This window comes from Salvelinus namaycush, chromosome 24 (assembly GCF_016432855.1).
Source record: "Salvelinus namaycush isolate Seneca chromosome 24, SaNama_1.0, whole genome shotgun sequence".
NCBI classification, from domain to species: Eukaryota; Metazoa; Chordata; class Actinopteri; order Salmoniformes; family Salmonidae; genus Salvelinus; species Salvelinus namaycush.
In genome coordinates, this window is record NC_052330.1 from 1432830 (window position 1) to 1445162 (window position 12333).

Here is a 12333-nt window from a genome sequence, read left to right on the forward strand (position 1 = left end):
ACAACAGAAGCGGTTACGTCACGGGCAAGCGCTCCTTCTATCAATTGATTGATCAATCTGCATCCCTCTGCATCTTTGCAGAGTTCTCTCTTCGATAAGAGGATGCTCTATCTCCGCTGCCGAGCTAGGGATACGAAATATAGATGTCCCTGTCATTGCATTATTAGAATCAACAGCGTTTCCTGGCACATGCTAAAACTGTGATGAGATTGTGAGATTACAGTATTATGCGCAAAAGAGTGGCACCTCAGAACAGCAATGCAGACAGTGCATTGACACCAGAGACTGATCGACAGTGACAGATCAGAATGAATCCACTGACATTTTAAAGCTAAATTGTGCTATCAAATGCTACATAGAATACTTTGGAAATGCAAATTGTGCTAATGATATATATCCACATATTATTACAATGCCACACCACTGTCCAAAATCAATCATTTTGGATTTAGGCATGCAGGCACCCTTCAACATGCGATCCTTATGGGAGGCTGGGGGCTTGCTGACGGAATTTCTCGGCAGAAACACTGCCAGGGTGTGCTGCAATTTACTGGATGACGCCAAACGCAAGCAGTGGGACAACCATACAAATCATTGGGACAACCGTATAAGGTGGATAATAGGCGTGGTCAGACAGTCGAATTGGATAACAGAACGTCAGTTGAAGGGTGAAGTGGAGCGTTCACGAGCGTCAGAACTTCAACGATTTTGCGCAGCTTCACAGATTTATAAACACTGTTCAGGATGATTGTATCTAGGAATATAATAGGAACCAATGTATATGACAGACAGATTTGTGAAAAAACGGAACAAAATACAGCGTACTTCACATTTTGAGCATACCACGTTATCAGTTTATGTACGTATACACACTCGATGCGGGGAGTAAGTTTTTGGACATGTTTTCCTGAAAGTGTATAATTAATTCACTGTTACGGTGCGTAACATCCTAGACACTATAGCCTGATTTCGGATTAAATAAACATTGCGATACCAAGTCCAGTGTTTGCATGGTTTCGACGCAAGTTTACTCTTTGGTCTGAAGAGAAGTAGTCGAAGTATGTCATCTGCTGCGCACGATCCCGCCATGCAGTCGACTTTGGACCAGAGCAAATTGGCTCCACAGAACTTGCTGTCAAATACATAAAACGATATTGAAACGGTAAGTGTCTATTGAATTCGTGGCATATCACGTTTCTGTTGTCGATCAACATGAGCGCAAAACATGGAGAACTTTATATTGTAAACAGAATCCCATGGCAGTATGCAATGTGTGTTTTGTAGGTTTCGTAGTTTTTTTTTTTAAACTCAAGGAGGCACGATGTGATTTAGAGAGCCTGTCAACATGTATTGCACACACACACACACCCGCACAGATTGTTACCGTATCTAATCTGCGACGGTAACAGTGTTGCAACATAATACTTCAATGTAACACAAAAGGTTGCCTGAAATTTCGATGCAATTGGGTGGGGACTGGGGGTTCCACGAGGAGGATAGAAAGCGGCTCTGCTTGTTTCCCCTCGTTTCCTGTATTTCTCGCTGTGTTAAATGGCAATTATGTGTACTGTCCACGCCTCGCTCTGTTGCTGCCTGCTTTTATCACAGTCGAAATGAACGTCTATGTTCTGTAGACAATGGGCTGACACGGATATCTTTGTGTCTGACATGTCATTACATGTGAATTGGATTTGGATGTACTGAAGTGATAACGATTTGCTTGCACGATACTTGTACAGTGCATGCTAACAAACTTATTTTGCTTTCATTATGAATACCCTGTAGCCTAGTTCCTTCCTCTGAGCTAAGCAAACAGGCCTGGTCTGCACAAAAGCTTGTTGAAAACATACTTTATTAACAGTCAATTTTCTCATCCTCTCTCTTTCAGGGTCCTGCACATGAATGAGGGCCACAGGGGGATCTAGGGCCACCGCGACCGCAAACGGCAGCAAACTTCTTCAGGTCTGACTTGGGGGAGGAGGGTTGTGTGGTCTCCACCCTCTACCCTTTCCTGTAGGACTTATGTTTCCTCCCGAATCCTTCTATTCTCTCTATTAAACAAAGCAGGCCACAACAGTCCCAGACTGAGGCAGTGTAGACAGGCACACTTGGTCTTGTCCCTGTTTTACACTTAATTGACTGGGGAAATATAAAGAACCCAGACTTTTTTTCCGCTGTTGTTTTTTAGCTAGATTATTAGTATGAGTCTTCCTCCCCAGCAGAAAGTGATCCCTGATAAGAGTGGGGGCAAACATCGGGCTGTAGCTGCCATGAAGGAGCCCTCAGTGCAGCACGTCGTGGCTTCTGATGTCTTCTATGGGGGTATGGGCCCCCCGGCTCTGGAGTCTGCTCACGGGGTCGTTGAGCCTGGAGGCCACGGCTCTGGGGTTTTCAACCCAGAGAAGGGGCCCCAAAGTCGGGCTCACTACCAGCAGACTGCCCCTGTCAAATGGATGCACCAGGACCCCATCCAGGCCCCTGGCTGGTCTCAGGAAGCTCCCGGGCCCAAGCCAACCAATCCATGGGGGCAGAACTTTGGCCCGTATATGGGCGGCTTGAACAACGTTAGGGGCCAGGTGGCTTTCCCCAAGGGGAGCCACGATGGAGGAGCTGCTTTGCAGATGGTGCCAGCAGAGAAGCAGGCTCCAGGATCCATGGCCCAGGATAGGGGCTTAGAGTGGGAGCAGCATGGTGCGGCGGCCGCCATACGCCAAGCCCAGCTCCAGGCCCTCCAGCAGGGCCATAAGGGTGTAGCCCTCCAGGCTCAGAACCCCCATGCTCCCCCCTCTCACCCCTCCATGCCACAAGGGTCCTTGTTGCAGCCCTTCCAGCTGGCGTTTGGACCCACCAAGCAACACCTTCCATCTGGGTACTACCAGGTGTTCCAAGGGGGAACCAAAGCCATGCCCAACCTGAACTACAACGAGCAGTCTAAAGCCCAGCAAAAACACCAACTGATGCAGCTTCAGATGCAACAGCAGCACCAAATGCATCAACAACAGCACCAGTTGCAGCAGCACCAGTTGCAGCACCAGCACCAAATGCAACAGCATCAGCTCCAACTGCAGCAGCAAATGCAACAGCAGTTTCACAAGCAGCAACTACAACAGGAGCAACGGCAACAAATTCACCAGTTGCAGCAACAGCAGCAACCACACAGTTTACCGCCGCAAGAAATACTGCAGCCACAGTCTCAGCAAAAGCAGCAGCCAAACCAACACTTCCTTAGCTACCACCAGCCCCCTGACAACTGTCCGTCTAGCGCTAGCCCCCCACCCTCTCAGAAGTACAAGCCTCCGTCTGTGGAAACTCATGGACAGGGACAGACACCGGAAGTAGAGACCCCATCCACTGATCTGTCAAGCCCACCCTGCAACCCCTGCCTTCCAATGGTCTCACCTAACCCCATGTCACCGTCCTCCTCCGACGCACCTTTGGCTGCCCCCCGCCGCTCCCGCCGCCTCTCCAGAGACGGGCTGTCCCCCCTGGGTGGCCCTCCCTCACTAACCTCCTGGAAACAGACCTCCAGGGAGGTACCCCAGAACGGCGTGGTGGCCGGAGGAGAGGAAGGGAGGATGGGGGAGGGCCAGGGTCCCACCGGGGGGGTCATCCAGAGTACCCGTCGGAGGGCGTCGAAAGAGATCAATCTGGAGACTCTGGCCCAGAAGGCTTCCGAGATGGAGTCGATGCCCGCTGCCAAGGTTGCCAAGACATCCAAGGTTTGTTTAGACTGTTTTTATTTAGTTCAACCAGGCCTAAAACCTGTTCCAAGTTCATTTCATTCACATAGTGGCCTGGGGTTGTCCAGCAGTCTAAGCCACTGCTTATGAATCACATGTACTGTGTAGCGCTGCGAGCATGGATTTGAATCTGACCCAATGCTGTAGCACACTCCTATCTACTTCTCTCTCTCCTGTCGAATAAACCCAAAAATACAATGACATTGTTAAAAATGATTGCTGTTTACATAAAGGCCTGCACAATGGGTCAGGGAAATCGATATTGATTTAGTTACTATTTTCCTGATGTATTTCCTGAAGGGAAAAACAAGGGGACCTGACAATTCGAAGTTAGATTAATTCCCGGATGACGGGAGAACTGATTGTGTTATTCCTGTACTTGGCTGCCACTGTGACCACTACAATGCACTGTTCCTCTTTCAATAGGAAGAGTATGGTTTCTATGTAGGAGGTCTGTCACCTTGACTTTGACAGTTTGTAAGCTGTTTGGTTTGTTTATAACTGGCAATCCAGCTATAGGGCCTAGCACACACACACACACACACACACACACACACACACACACACACACACACACACACACACACACACACACACACACACACACACACACTCTCTCTCCCCCTCTCTCTCTCCATCTACTGTACATCCTCCTCATAAACAGGATACTTGTGCAGCCTGAAAAGTGGCTTTTCCTGAGAATTTCTGGTGAATCCTCTGCCTACATCCCACACAGGAGTCTTCTGAGGGGAGGACGGCTCATAATAATGGCTGGAACGGAGCAAATGGAATGGCATTTGATGTATTTGATAGGATTCCGCTCCAGCCGTTACCACGAGCGCATCCTCCTCAATTAAGGTGCCACCAACCTCCTGTGACATCCCTGTACTATCCACATTATACTCAGTGGGGAACCGAGGGCCTTGAAGGCCTAAGGATTTGGTTTCTATTTAATGTTTACAATAATTTTAACGATCTTCTGATTTCATCTCTTCAGTTTGTGTTGGAAAGAAAAGGGTAAAAACTGAAGAGAAAAAAAAATCCAATCAAGAGTTTCTTTGGTGGTCTCTGGGTAGAAACATTCTAGCTCAGCCAGCCAATTGGTTAAGCCTTCAGAAGCTCTTGTCATGTCAGTCATTGCATACCTTAAAGAGCTGTTTATGAAAAATTAGCCCATGTCAACTAATGTTTTTTTTCTTCCCATATACAGTATTTTGTACTTAAGTTCGAGTCACTCAAACAGCACATGAATAATAGACATGGCAAAATGTATAGAATTGCAAGAACATTTTCTTAACTGCAGCATTTTCTCTGCACCCCATGGCAAAATGTGTAGAATTTCAAGAAATAAGCTTTAAACCTGCAAAATGTTCTCTCCACCAACAAGAGAGATGTGAACAGTTTGTGTCAATAACAGTGCTTGTGCCCATAGAAATAGGGGGGGGGGGGGGGGGGGGGGGCGCAGTATGTTCCCGAATGCTGGATGAGGGGGCCTGAGTGAAAAAGTTTGGGAATCCCTGCTCTAGGAAGTGGCTTTGTAGGCTAGCAGAGTGCTGCTCCCTCATTGGGTGTCTCAATCGGAAGGCCGACTGAGGTACTGCATACTGCCATTAGCAACTAAATTCTCATTTTAACTACGTCTGTGTGATTTTTAAAGCAGTGTATGGTCGGGGGGCAGGAAAATAATTGCAAACAATTTGTAGACTGCAAACTGACTGCAAGAAGCCCGAACTGAGTTGTTTGACTAAAACATAATTATTTCAAACCTTGCTTACATTTGTATACAATCACATTTATGTGTGGGATTTATGCGTGGGATTTCTTTCTAAATTAAAATAACTTGGAGTTGATTTCCTGGTGTTTTTTTGTCTTACAATTTAAAAAAAAATGTATTACCTTTCTTTAGCTAGGCAAGTCAGTTAAGAAGAAATTCTTATTTACAATGACGGCCTAGGAACAGTGCCTTGTTCAGGGGCAGAACGGCAGGTTTTTACATTGTCAGCTCGGGGATTTGATCTAGCAAACTTTCGGTTACTGGCCCAACGCTCTAACCACTAGGCTACTTTGCCGCCCCTATGACCCACAATAAAAATTGCACCCCAAAAATTGTGTTTATATATTATACTCACAATACCAATCAAAGTGTTGGAACACATAGTCATTCAAGGGTTTTTCTTTATATTTACCATTTTCTACATTGTAGAATAATAGTGAAAATATCTACACTATGAAATAAATCATATGGAATCATGTAGTAACCAGAAAAGTGTTAAACAAATCAAAATATAATTGAGATTCAAATAGCCACCCTTTGCCTTGACAGCTTTGCACACTTGGCATTCGCTCAACCAGCTTCATGAGGTAGTCACCTGGAATACATTTCAATTAACAGGTGTGCCTTGTTAATTTGGGGGATTTCTTTCCTTCTTAATGCGTTTGAGCCAATCAGTTAGGGGTGATATACAAAAGATAGCCCTATTTGGTAAACTACCAAGTCCATATGGCAAGAACAGCTCAAATAAACAAAGAAAAACGACAGTCCATCATTACTTTACTTTAAGACATGAAGGTCAGTTAATCTGCATAATTTCAAGAACTTTGAAAGTTTCTTCAAGTGTAGTTGCAAAAACCATCAAGCGCTATGATGAAACTGCGTCTCATGAGGACCGCCACAGGAAAGGAAGACCCAGAGTTACCTCTGCTGCAGAGGATAAGTTCATTATAATTATCTGCACCTTAGATTGCAGCCCAAATAAATGCTGCACAGAGTTCAAGTAACAGACGCATCTCAACCTCAACTGTTCAGAGGAGACTGCGTGAATCAGGCCTTCATGGTCGAATTGCTGCAAAGAAACAACTACGAAAGAACACCAATAAGAAGAAGAGACTTGCTTGGGCCAAGAAACACGAGCAATGGACATTAGACTGGTGGAAATCTGTCCTTTGGTCTGATGAGTCCAAATTTGAGATGTTTGTTCCAACTGCCGTGTCTTTGTGAGACGCAAGAGTAGGTGAAAAGATGATCTCCGCATGTGGTTCCCACCATGAAGCATGGAGGAGGAGGTGTGATGGTGTGGGGGTGCTTTGCTGGTGACACTGTCGGTGACTTATTTAGAATTCAAGTCACACTTAACCAGCATGGCTACCACAGCATTCTGCATCCATATGCCATCCCATCTGGTTTGCGCTTAGTGGGACAATCATTTGTTTTTCAACAGGACAATGGCCCGAAACACACCTCCAGGCTGTATAAGGGTTACTTGACCGAGGAGAGTGATGGATTGCTGCATCAGATGAGCTTGCCTCCACAATCACCCGACCTCAACCCAATTGAGATGGTTTGGGATGAGTTGAAGAAAAAGCAGCCAACAAGTGCTCCGCATATGTGTGACCTCCTTCAAGACGGTTGGAAAAGCATTCCTCATGAAGCTGGATGAGAGAATGCCAAGAGTGTGCAAAGCTGTCATCAAGGCAAAGGGTGGCTACTTTGAAGAATATAAAATATATTTTGATTTGTTTAACACTTGTTTTTGGTTACTACATGATTTCATATGTGTTATTTCATAGTTTTGATGTCTTCACTATTTTTCTACAATATAGTAAAAATAAAGAAACTCTTGAATGAGTCCAAACTTTTGACTGGTACAGTATATTTAAGTGATAATGCCATAGAAGCCGTGTTTGTAGGATATAATGGAACGGGTGCTGTTAGGCCCGAGACCAATTCGAGGGCTGGCAAACCGTACCAATATCCTCCAAACACCGGCTTCTAGGGCAGTATCAATTTTACACAACGGGTTACCGACATATTCAAATATGATTTGACATATTTTCATTAACTTTATTTTGATGAATTTATTCATACTATTTAATCTTTCCACAATATATAGTCCCAACACAAATCTAGGGTTGCTACCCAAGCCGGCCGGTTGTTTGTTCTATCGGTTCGGTTGCCAGAAATGCGACTCAATCGTTCAGTCTTTTTGTTCAGTAACTATGGACACAGTCGTTCGTTCTAAATGTTCCATTTCCGTATTGGCTGGCAACATTCTTATCCCTTGCTTGCTAGCTATGAAACTATGTCTAACTTAGTCACGTCAAACAGTGCAGCCAGAATAACAGTAAAGTAGCTGCACATTTGTTTAAGCTGTTTTCTAGTGACAGTTATTTGGATACATCCATAACAATGAGCTAATTTTGCACGATTTCGCCTGGCATAGAAAATGTGCTCTCTCGTCAGGACACTGTTGTTCAGAGGAGCTAGCCAACCACACCGCTAACACAATCACTTCAAACCGAAGCTGGAAAGATGGCAAACTAGCTGCACTTCGTTAAGTTTTACCTGTTTTCGATTTATCATTTTTATGGAAATATACAAAGAACTATGTTGATTCATGATTTCGGCTGAGAAAAGCTGCCTGCCTGTCTGTCTCATCCCGACACGTTCATTACTATGAGACAGCTGGCGATCGAATGTTTCAATTTTCAAAATGTTGCAATTGTTGGAGATACAGACAGCAAATTTTATACAAATCTCCTCTGTTGAAAACTAAATGTTATTCTAAAAGAAATGTGAGATACTTTCTAGATGTTTTTTTATAGTGGAGATCATGTTTATAAATTGCCTGGCTGGGCTGATGAGACTGTATATTGCACATTCAGATGTAACAGAGTAAATAGGCATTTTAACGTCATAGATTTAGCTGGTGGTAGCTAGTGGAATAGTCACTGTCTGGTTAAAACCACATTCCAATCAGGATTAGACCCACCTGTTACATAATTATATAGATTTGTATTTATTTATTTGCTCAGAAAACTTGGGGGGCCAAATAAAACCACCTGTGGGCCACCAGTTGGGGAACCCTGTTTTAAAGTAATTGGTCCAAGGATGTACATCTGGTGAAATAGAAGCAATTATTGGTACCATGATTGTGTTCTTTTTTTTAAATATATACTGAACAAAAATAAACACAGCATGTAAAGTGTTGGTCCCATTTTTCATGAGCTGAAATAAAAGATCCCAGAAATGTTCCATACGCACAAACAGCTTATTTCTTTCAATTTGGTGCACACATTTGTTTACATCCCTGTTAGTGAGCATTTCTCCTTTGCCAAGATAATCCATCCCGTCTGACAGGTGTGGCATGTCAAGAAGCTGATTAAACAGCATGATCATTACACAGGTGCACCTTGTGCTAGGGACAATAAAAACATTTTTTTTTAACTAGGCAAGTCCGTTAAGAACAATTTCTTATTTACAATGACGGTCTACCCCGGCCAAACCCTAACCCGGACGACGCTGGGCAAATTGTGCCCCGCCTTCTGGGACTCCCAATCCCGGCCGGTTGTGATACAGCCTGGAATTGACCAGGGTCTGTAGTGACAACTCTAGCACTGAGATGCAGTGCCTTAGACCGCTGTGCCACTCAGGAGCACTCGGGGAAATGTGCAGTTTTGTCACACAACACAATGCCACACATTGGGTGTGTAATTGGCATGTTGACTGTAGGAATGGGTGGGCCTGGCTCCAAAGTGGGTGGGTCTATGCCCTCCCAGGCCCACGCATGGCTCTGCGCCCCTCCCCAATCATGTGAAATCCATAGATTAGGGCCTAATTTATTTATTTCAATTGACTGATATCCTTCTATGAACTGTAACTCAGTAAAATCTTTGAAATTGTTGCATGTTGCATTTATATTTTTGTTCAGTGTATAACCATGAATATTGACCACGAAGATTGCCATTTCCCCATTCACTATAATGGAGGATCCTGTTTTCTGCAAACAATGCCTGCAGTACCACAGTCAGCCTTCAACTTGAAATCCTCAATGTGAGGGTGCAGTTGTTCTTCCCTGTGCTATTCAACTATTGGAGCACAGTTTTGGAGTGGCAGTGGAATGAACCAATCACATTTTGACTTGCAATGGGTGGGACTGTTGGGGGGGGGGGGGGGGGAGTGACCTGTCTAGGCCTTCTCGTCACTACTGAGAGCGCAAGAGAAAATATCAGTTGGGAAGCAGTTTTCCTATGGTAACGCAATAACGTTAGCTAGCTTGTGTTATAGTAGTGTGACCGGCGACAGCGGCTGCAGCAGCTGTTATCAACTTCAAGGTGGATGTTTTTGCTCATTTGTTTGCATCACCCTTTTCGAGATTAACTTTCAAATGTTGTTTACAAATGATCATGGGTAAGCATTTACAAGCGTTTCACTCTAAGGTCCAGCTGTTGTATTCGGAGCATGTGACAAATAAAATCTCATTTTATTTCATCACCTTCTGGTGAGTGGCACTTTTTTGTTGCAGCTCGCTCGCTGTTAACTATCTCTTTGAAAATAACGACTGTGAAACATTGTTGCATTTAAACTATCACCGGTTATTGTGATGAACGTGAAAAAATATATTTCAAATCAAATTTTATTTGTCACATACACATGGTTAGCAGATGTTAATGCGAGTGTAGCGAAATGCTTGTGCTTCTAGTTCCGACAATGCAGTAATAACCAACGAGTAATCTAACCTAACAATTCCACAACTACTACCTTATACACACACAAGTGTAAAGGGATAAAGAATATGTACATAAAGATATATGAATGAGTGATGGTACAGAACGGCATAGGCAAGATGCAGTAGATGGTATCGAGTACAGTATATACATATGAGATGAATAATGTAGGGTATGTAAACCTAAAAGTGCATAGTTTTTAAAGTGGCTAGTGATACATGTATTACATAAAGATGGCAAGATGCAGTAGATGATATAGAGTACAGTATATACATATACATTATATTAAGTGGCATTGTTTAAAGTGGCTAGTGATCCATTTTGATCAATTTCCATTACATTTCCATTATTAAAGTGAGCTGGAGTTGAGTCAGTATGTTGGCAGCAGCCACTTGATGTTAGTGGTGGCTGTTTAACAGTCTGATGGCCTTGAGATAGAAGCTGTTTTTCAGTCTCTCGGTCCCTGCTTTGATGCACCTGTACTGACCTCGCCTTCTGGATGATAGTGGGGTGAACAGGCAGTGGCTCGGGTGGTTGTTGTCCTTGATGATCTTTATGGCCTTCCTGTGACATCGGGTGGTGTAGGTGTCCTGGAGGGCAGGTAGTTTGCCCCCAGTGATGCGTTGTGCAGACCTCACTACCCTCTGGAGAGCCTTACGTTTGTGGGCGGAGCAGTTGCCGTACCAGGCGGTGATACAGCCCGACAGGATGCTCTCGATTGTGCATCTGTAGAAGTTTGAGTGGTTTTGGTGACAAGCCGAATTTCTTCAGCCTCCTGAGGTTGAAGAGGCGCTGCTGCGCCTTCTTCACAACGCTGTCTGTGTGGGTGGACCAATTCAGTTTGTCCGTGATGTGTACGCCGAGGAACTTAAAACTTACTACCCTCTCCACTACTGTCCCGTCGATGTGGATAGGGGGGTGCTCCCTCTGCTGTTTCCTGAAGTCCACAATCATCTCCTTTGTTTTGTTGACGTTGAGTGTGAGGTTATTTTCCTGACACCACACTCCGAGGGCCCTCACCTCCTCCCTGTAGGCCGTCTCGTCGTTGTTGGTAATCAAGCCTACCACTGTAGTATCGTCCGCAAACTTGATGATTGAGTTGGAGGCGTGCATGGCCACGCAGTCGTGGGTGAACAGGGAGTACAGGAGAGGGCTCAGAACGCACCCTTGTGGGGCCCCAGTGTTGAGGATCAGCGGGGTGGAGATGTTACCTACCCTCACCACCTGGGGGCGGCCCGTCAGGAAGTCCAGTATCCAGTTGCACAGGGCGGGGTCGAGACCCAGGGTCTCGAGCTTGATGACGAGTTTGGAGGGTACTATGGTGTTAAATGCTGAGCTGTAGTCGATGAACAGCATTCTCACATAGGTATTCCTCTTGTCCAGATGGGTTAGGGCAGTGTGCAGTGTGGTTGCGATTGCATCGTCTGTGGACCTATTGGGGCGGTAAGCAAATTGGAGTGGGTCTAGGGTGTCAGGTAGGGTGGAGGTGGAGGGTGGAGGTGATATGGTCCTTGACTAGTCTCTCAAAGCACTTCATGATGACGGAAGTGAGTGCTACGGGGCGGTAGTCGTTTAGCTCAGTTACCTTAGCTTTACAATGGGAAGTAATAGCTGGTTTGTTAATTCAATTTTGAAAATGAAACCGTTCTTTTATATTCGTGTGATTTCATGGGGCCTACTGGAGTGAATGGTCTGCTTATTCTTTAACGTTATTTGATGCTGTGTGTGCCCCAAACGGTCTCTCCTTCAGTGCCACGGAGTGCACAAGTATTACGGCGCTGTCCTTTCAGCACCATGAGCCTGTCACCTTTGATGTGACATTGTTGTTGTCACTATTGGTGATAGTGGTGTTAAGCTGTCATAGGTTGTGTAAACAGTGTGTTTTTTGTTTCACTGATCGCATTATTTTATGCTGTGTGTCACATGTGTCCATGCCGGTTCTGACTCTTAGTGTGTGTGTGTGTGTGTGTGTGTGTGTGTGTGGCAGCCCGAAGCGCAGCCAGGCCTGTTTCATTCATTCATAATGTCATCAAAAAGCATTGCTCTTCCTTCACTAGAACTACAATGGTTTGACTACAGAAGATATGTC

At 44.9% G+C, this 12333-nt stretch overlaps 1 protein-coding gene across 3 annotated transcripts in view; it reads left to right on the forward strand.

The window, feature by feature from the left end:
- Positions 1–838: 838 nt before the first annotated feature.
- LOC120019588 (mitotic deacetylase-associated SANT domain protein-like) overlaps positions 839–12333 on the forward strand; it is a 65139-nt gene continuing 53644 nt past the window's right edge. For all 3 annotated transcript variants that reach the window (XM_038962897.1, XM_038962898.1, XM_038962899.1), the window contains exons 1-3: positions 839–1162; positions 1889–1962; positions 2223–3719. In XM_038962897.1, coding sequence (XP_038818825.1) covers positions 1903–1962; positions 2223–3719 — 1557 coding nt within the window. In that variant the 5' untranslated portion in view covers positions 839–1162; positions 1889–1902. The remainder of the gene's footprint in view (positions 1163–1888; positions 1963–2222; positions 3720–12333) is intronic.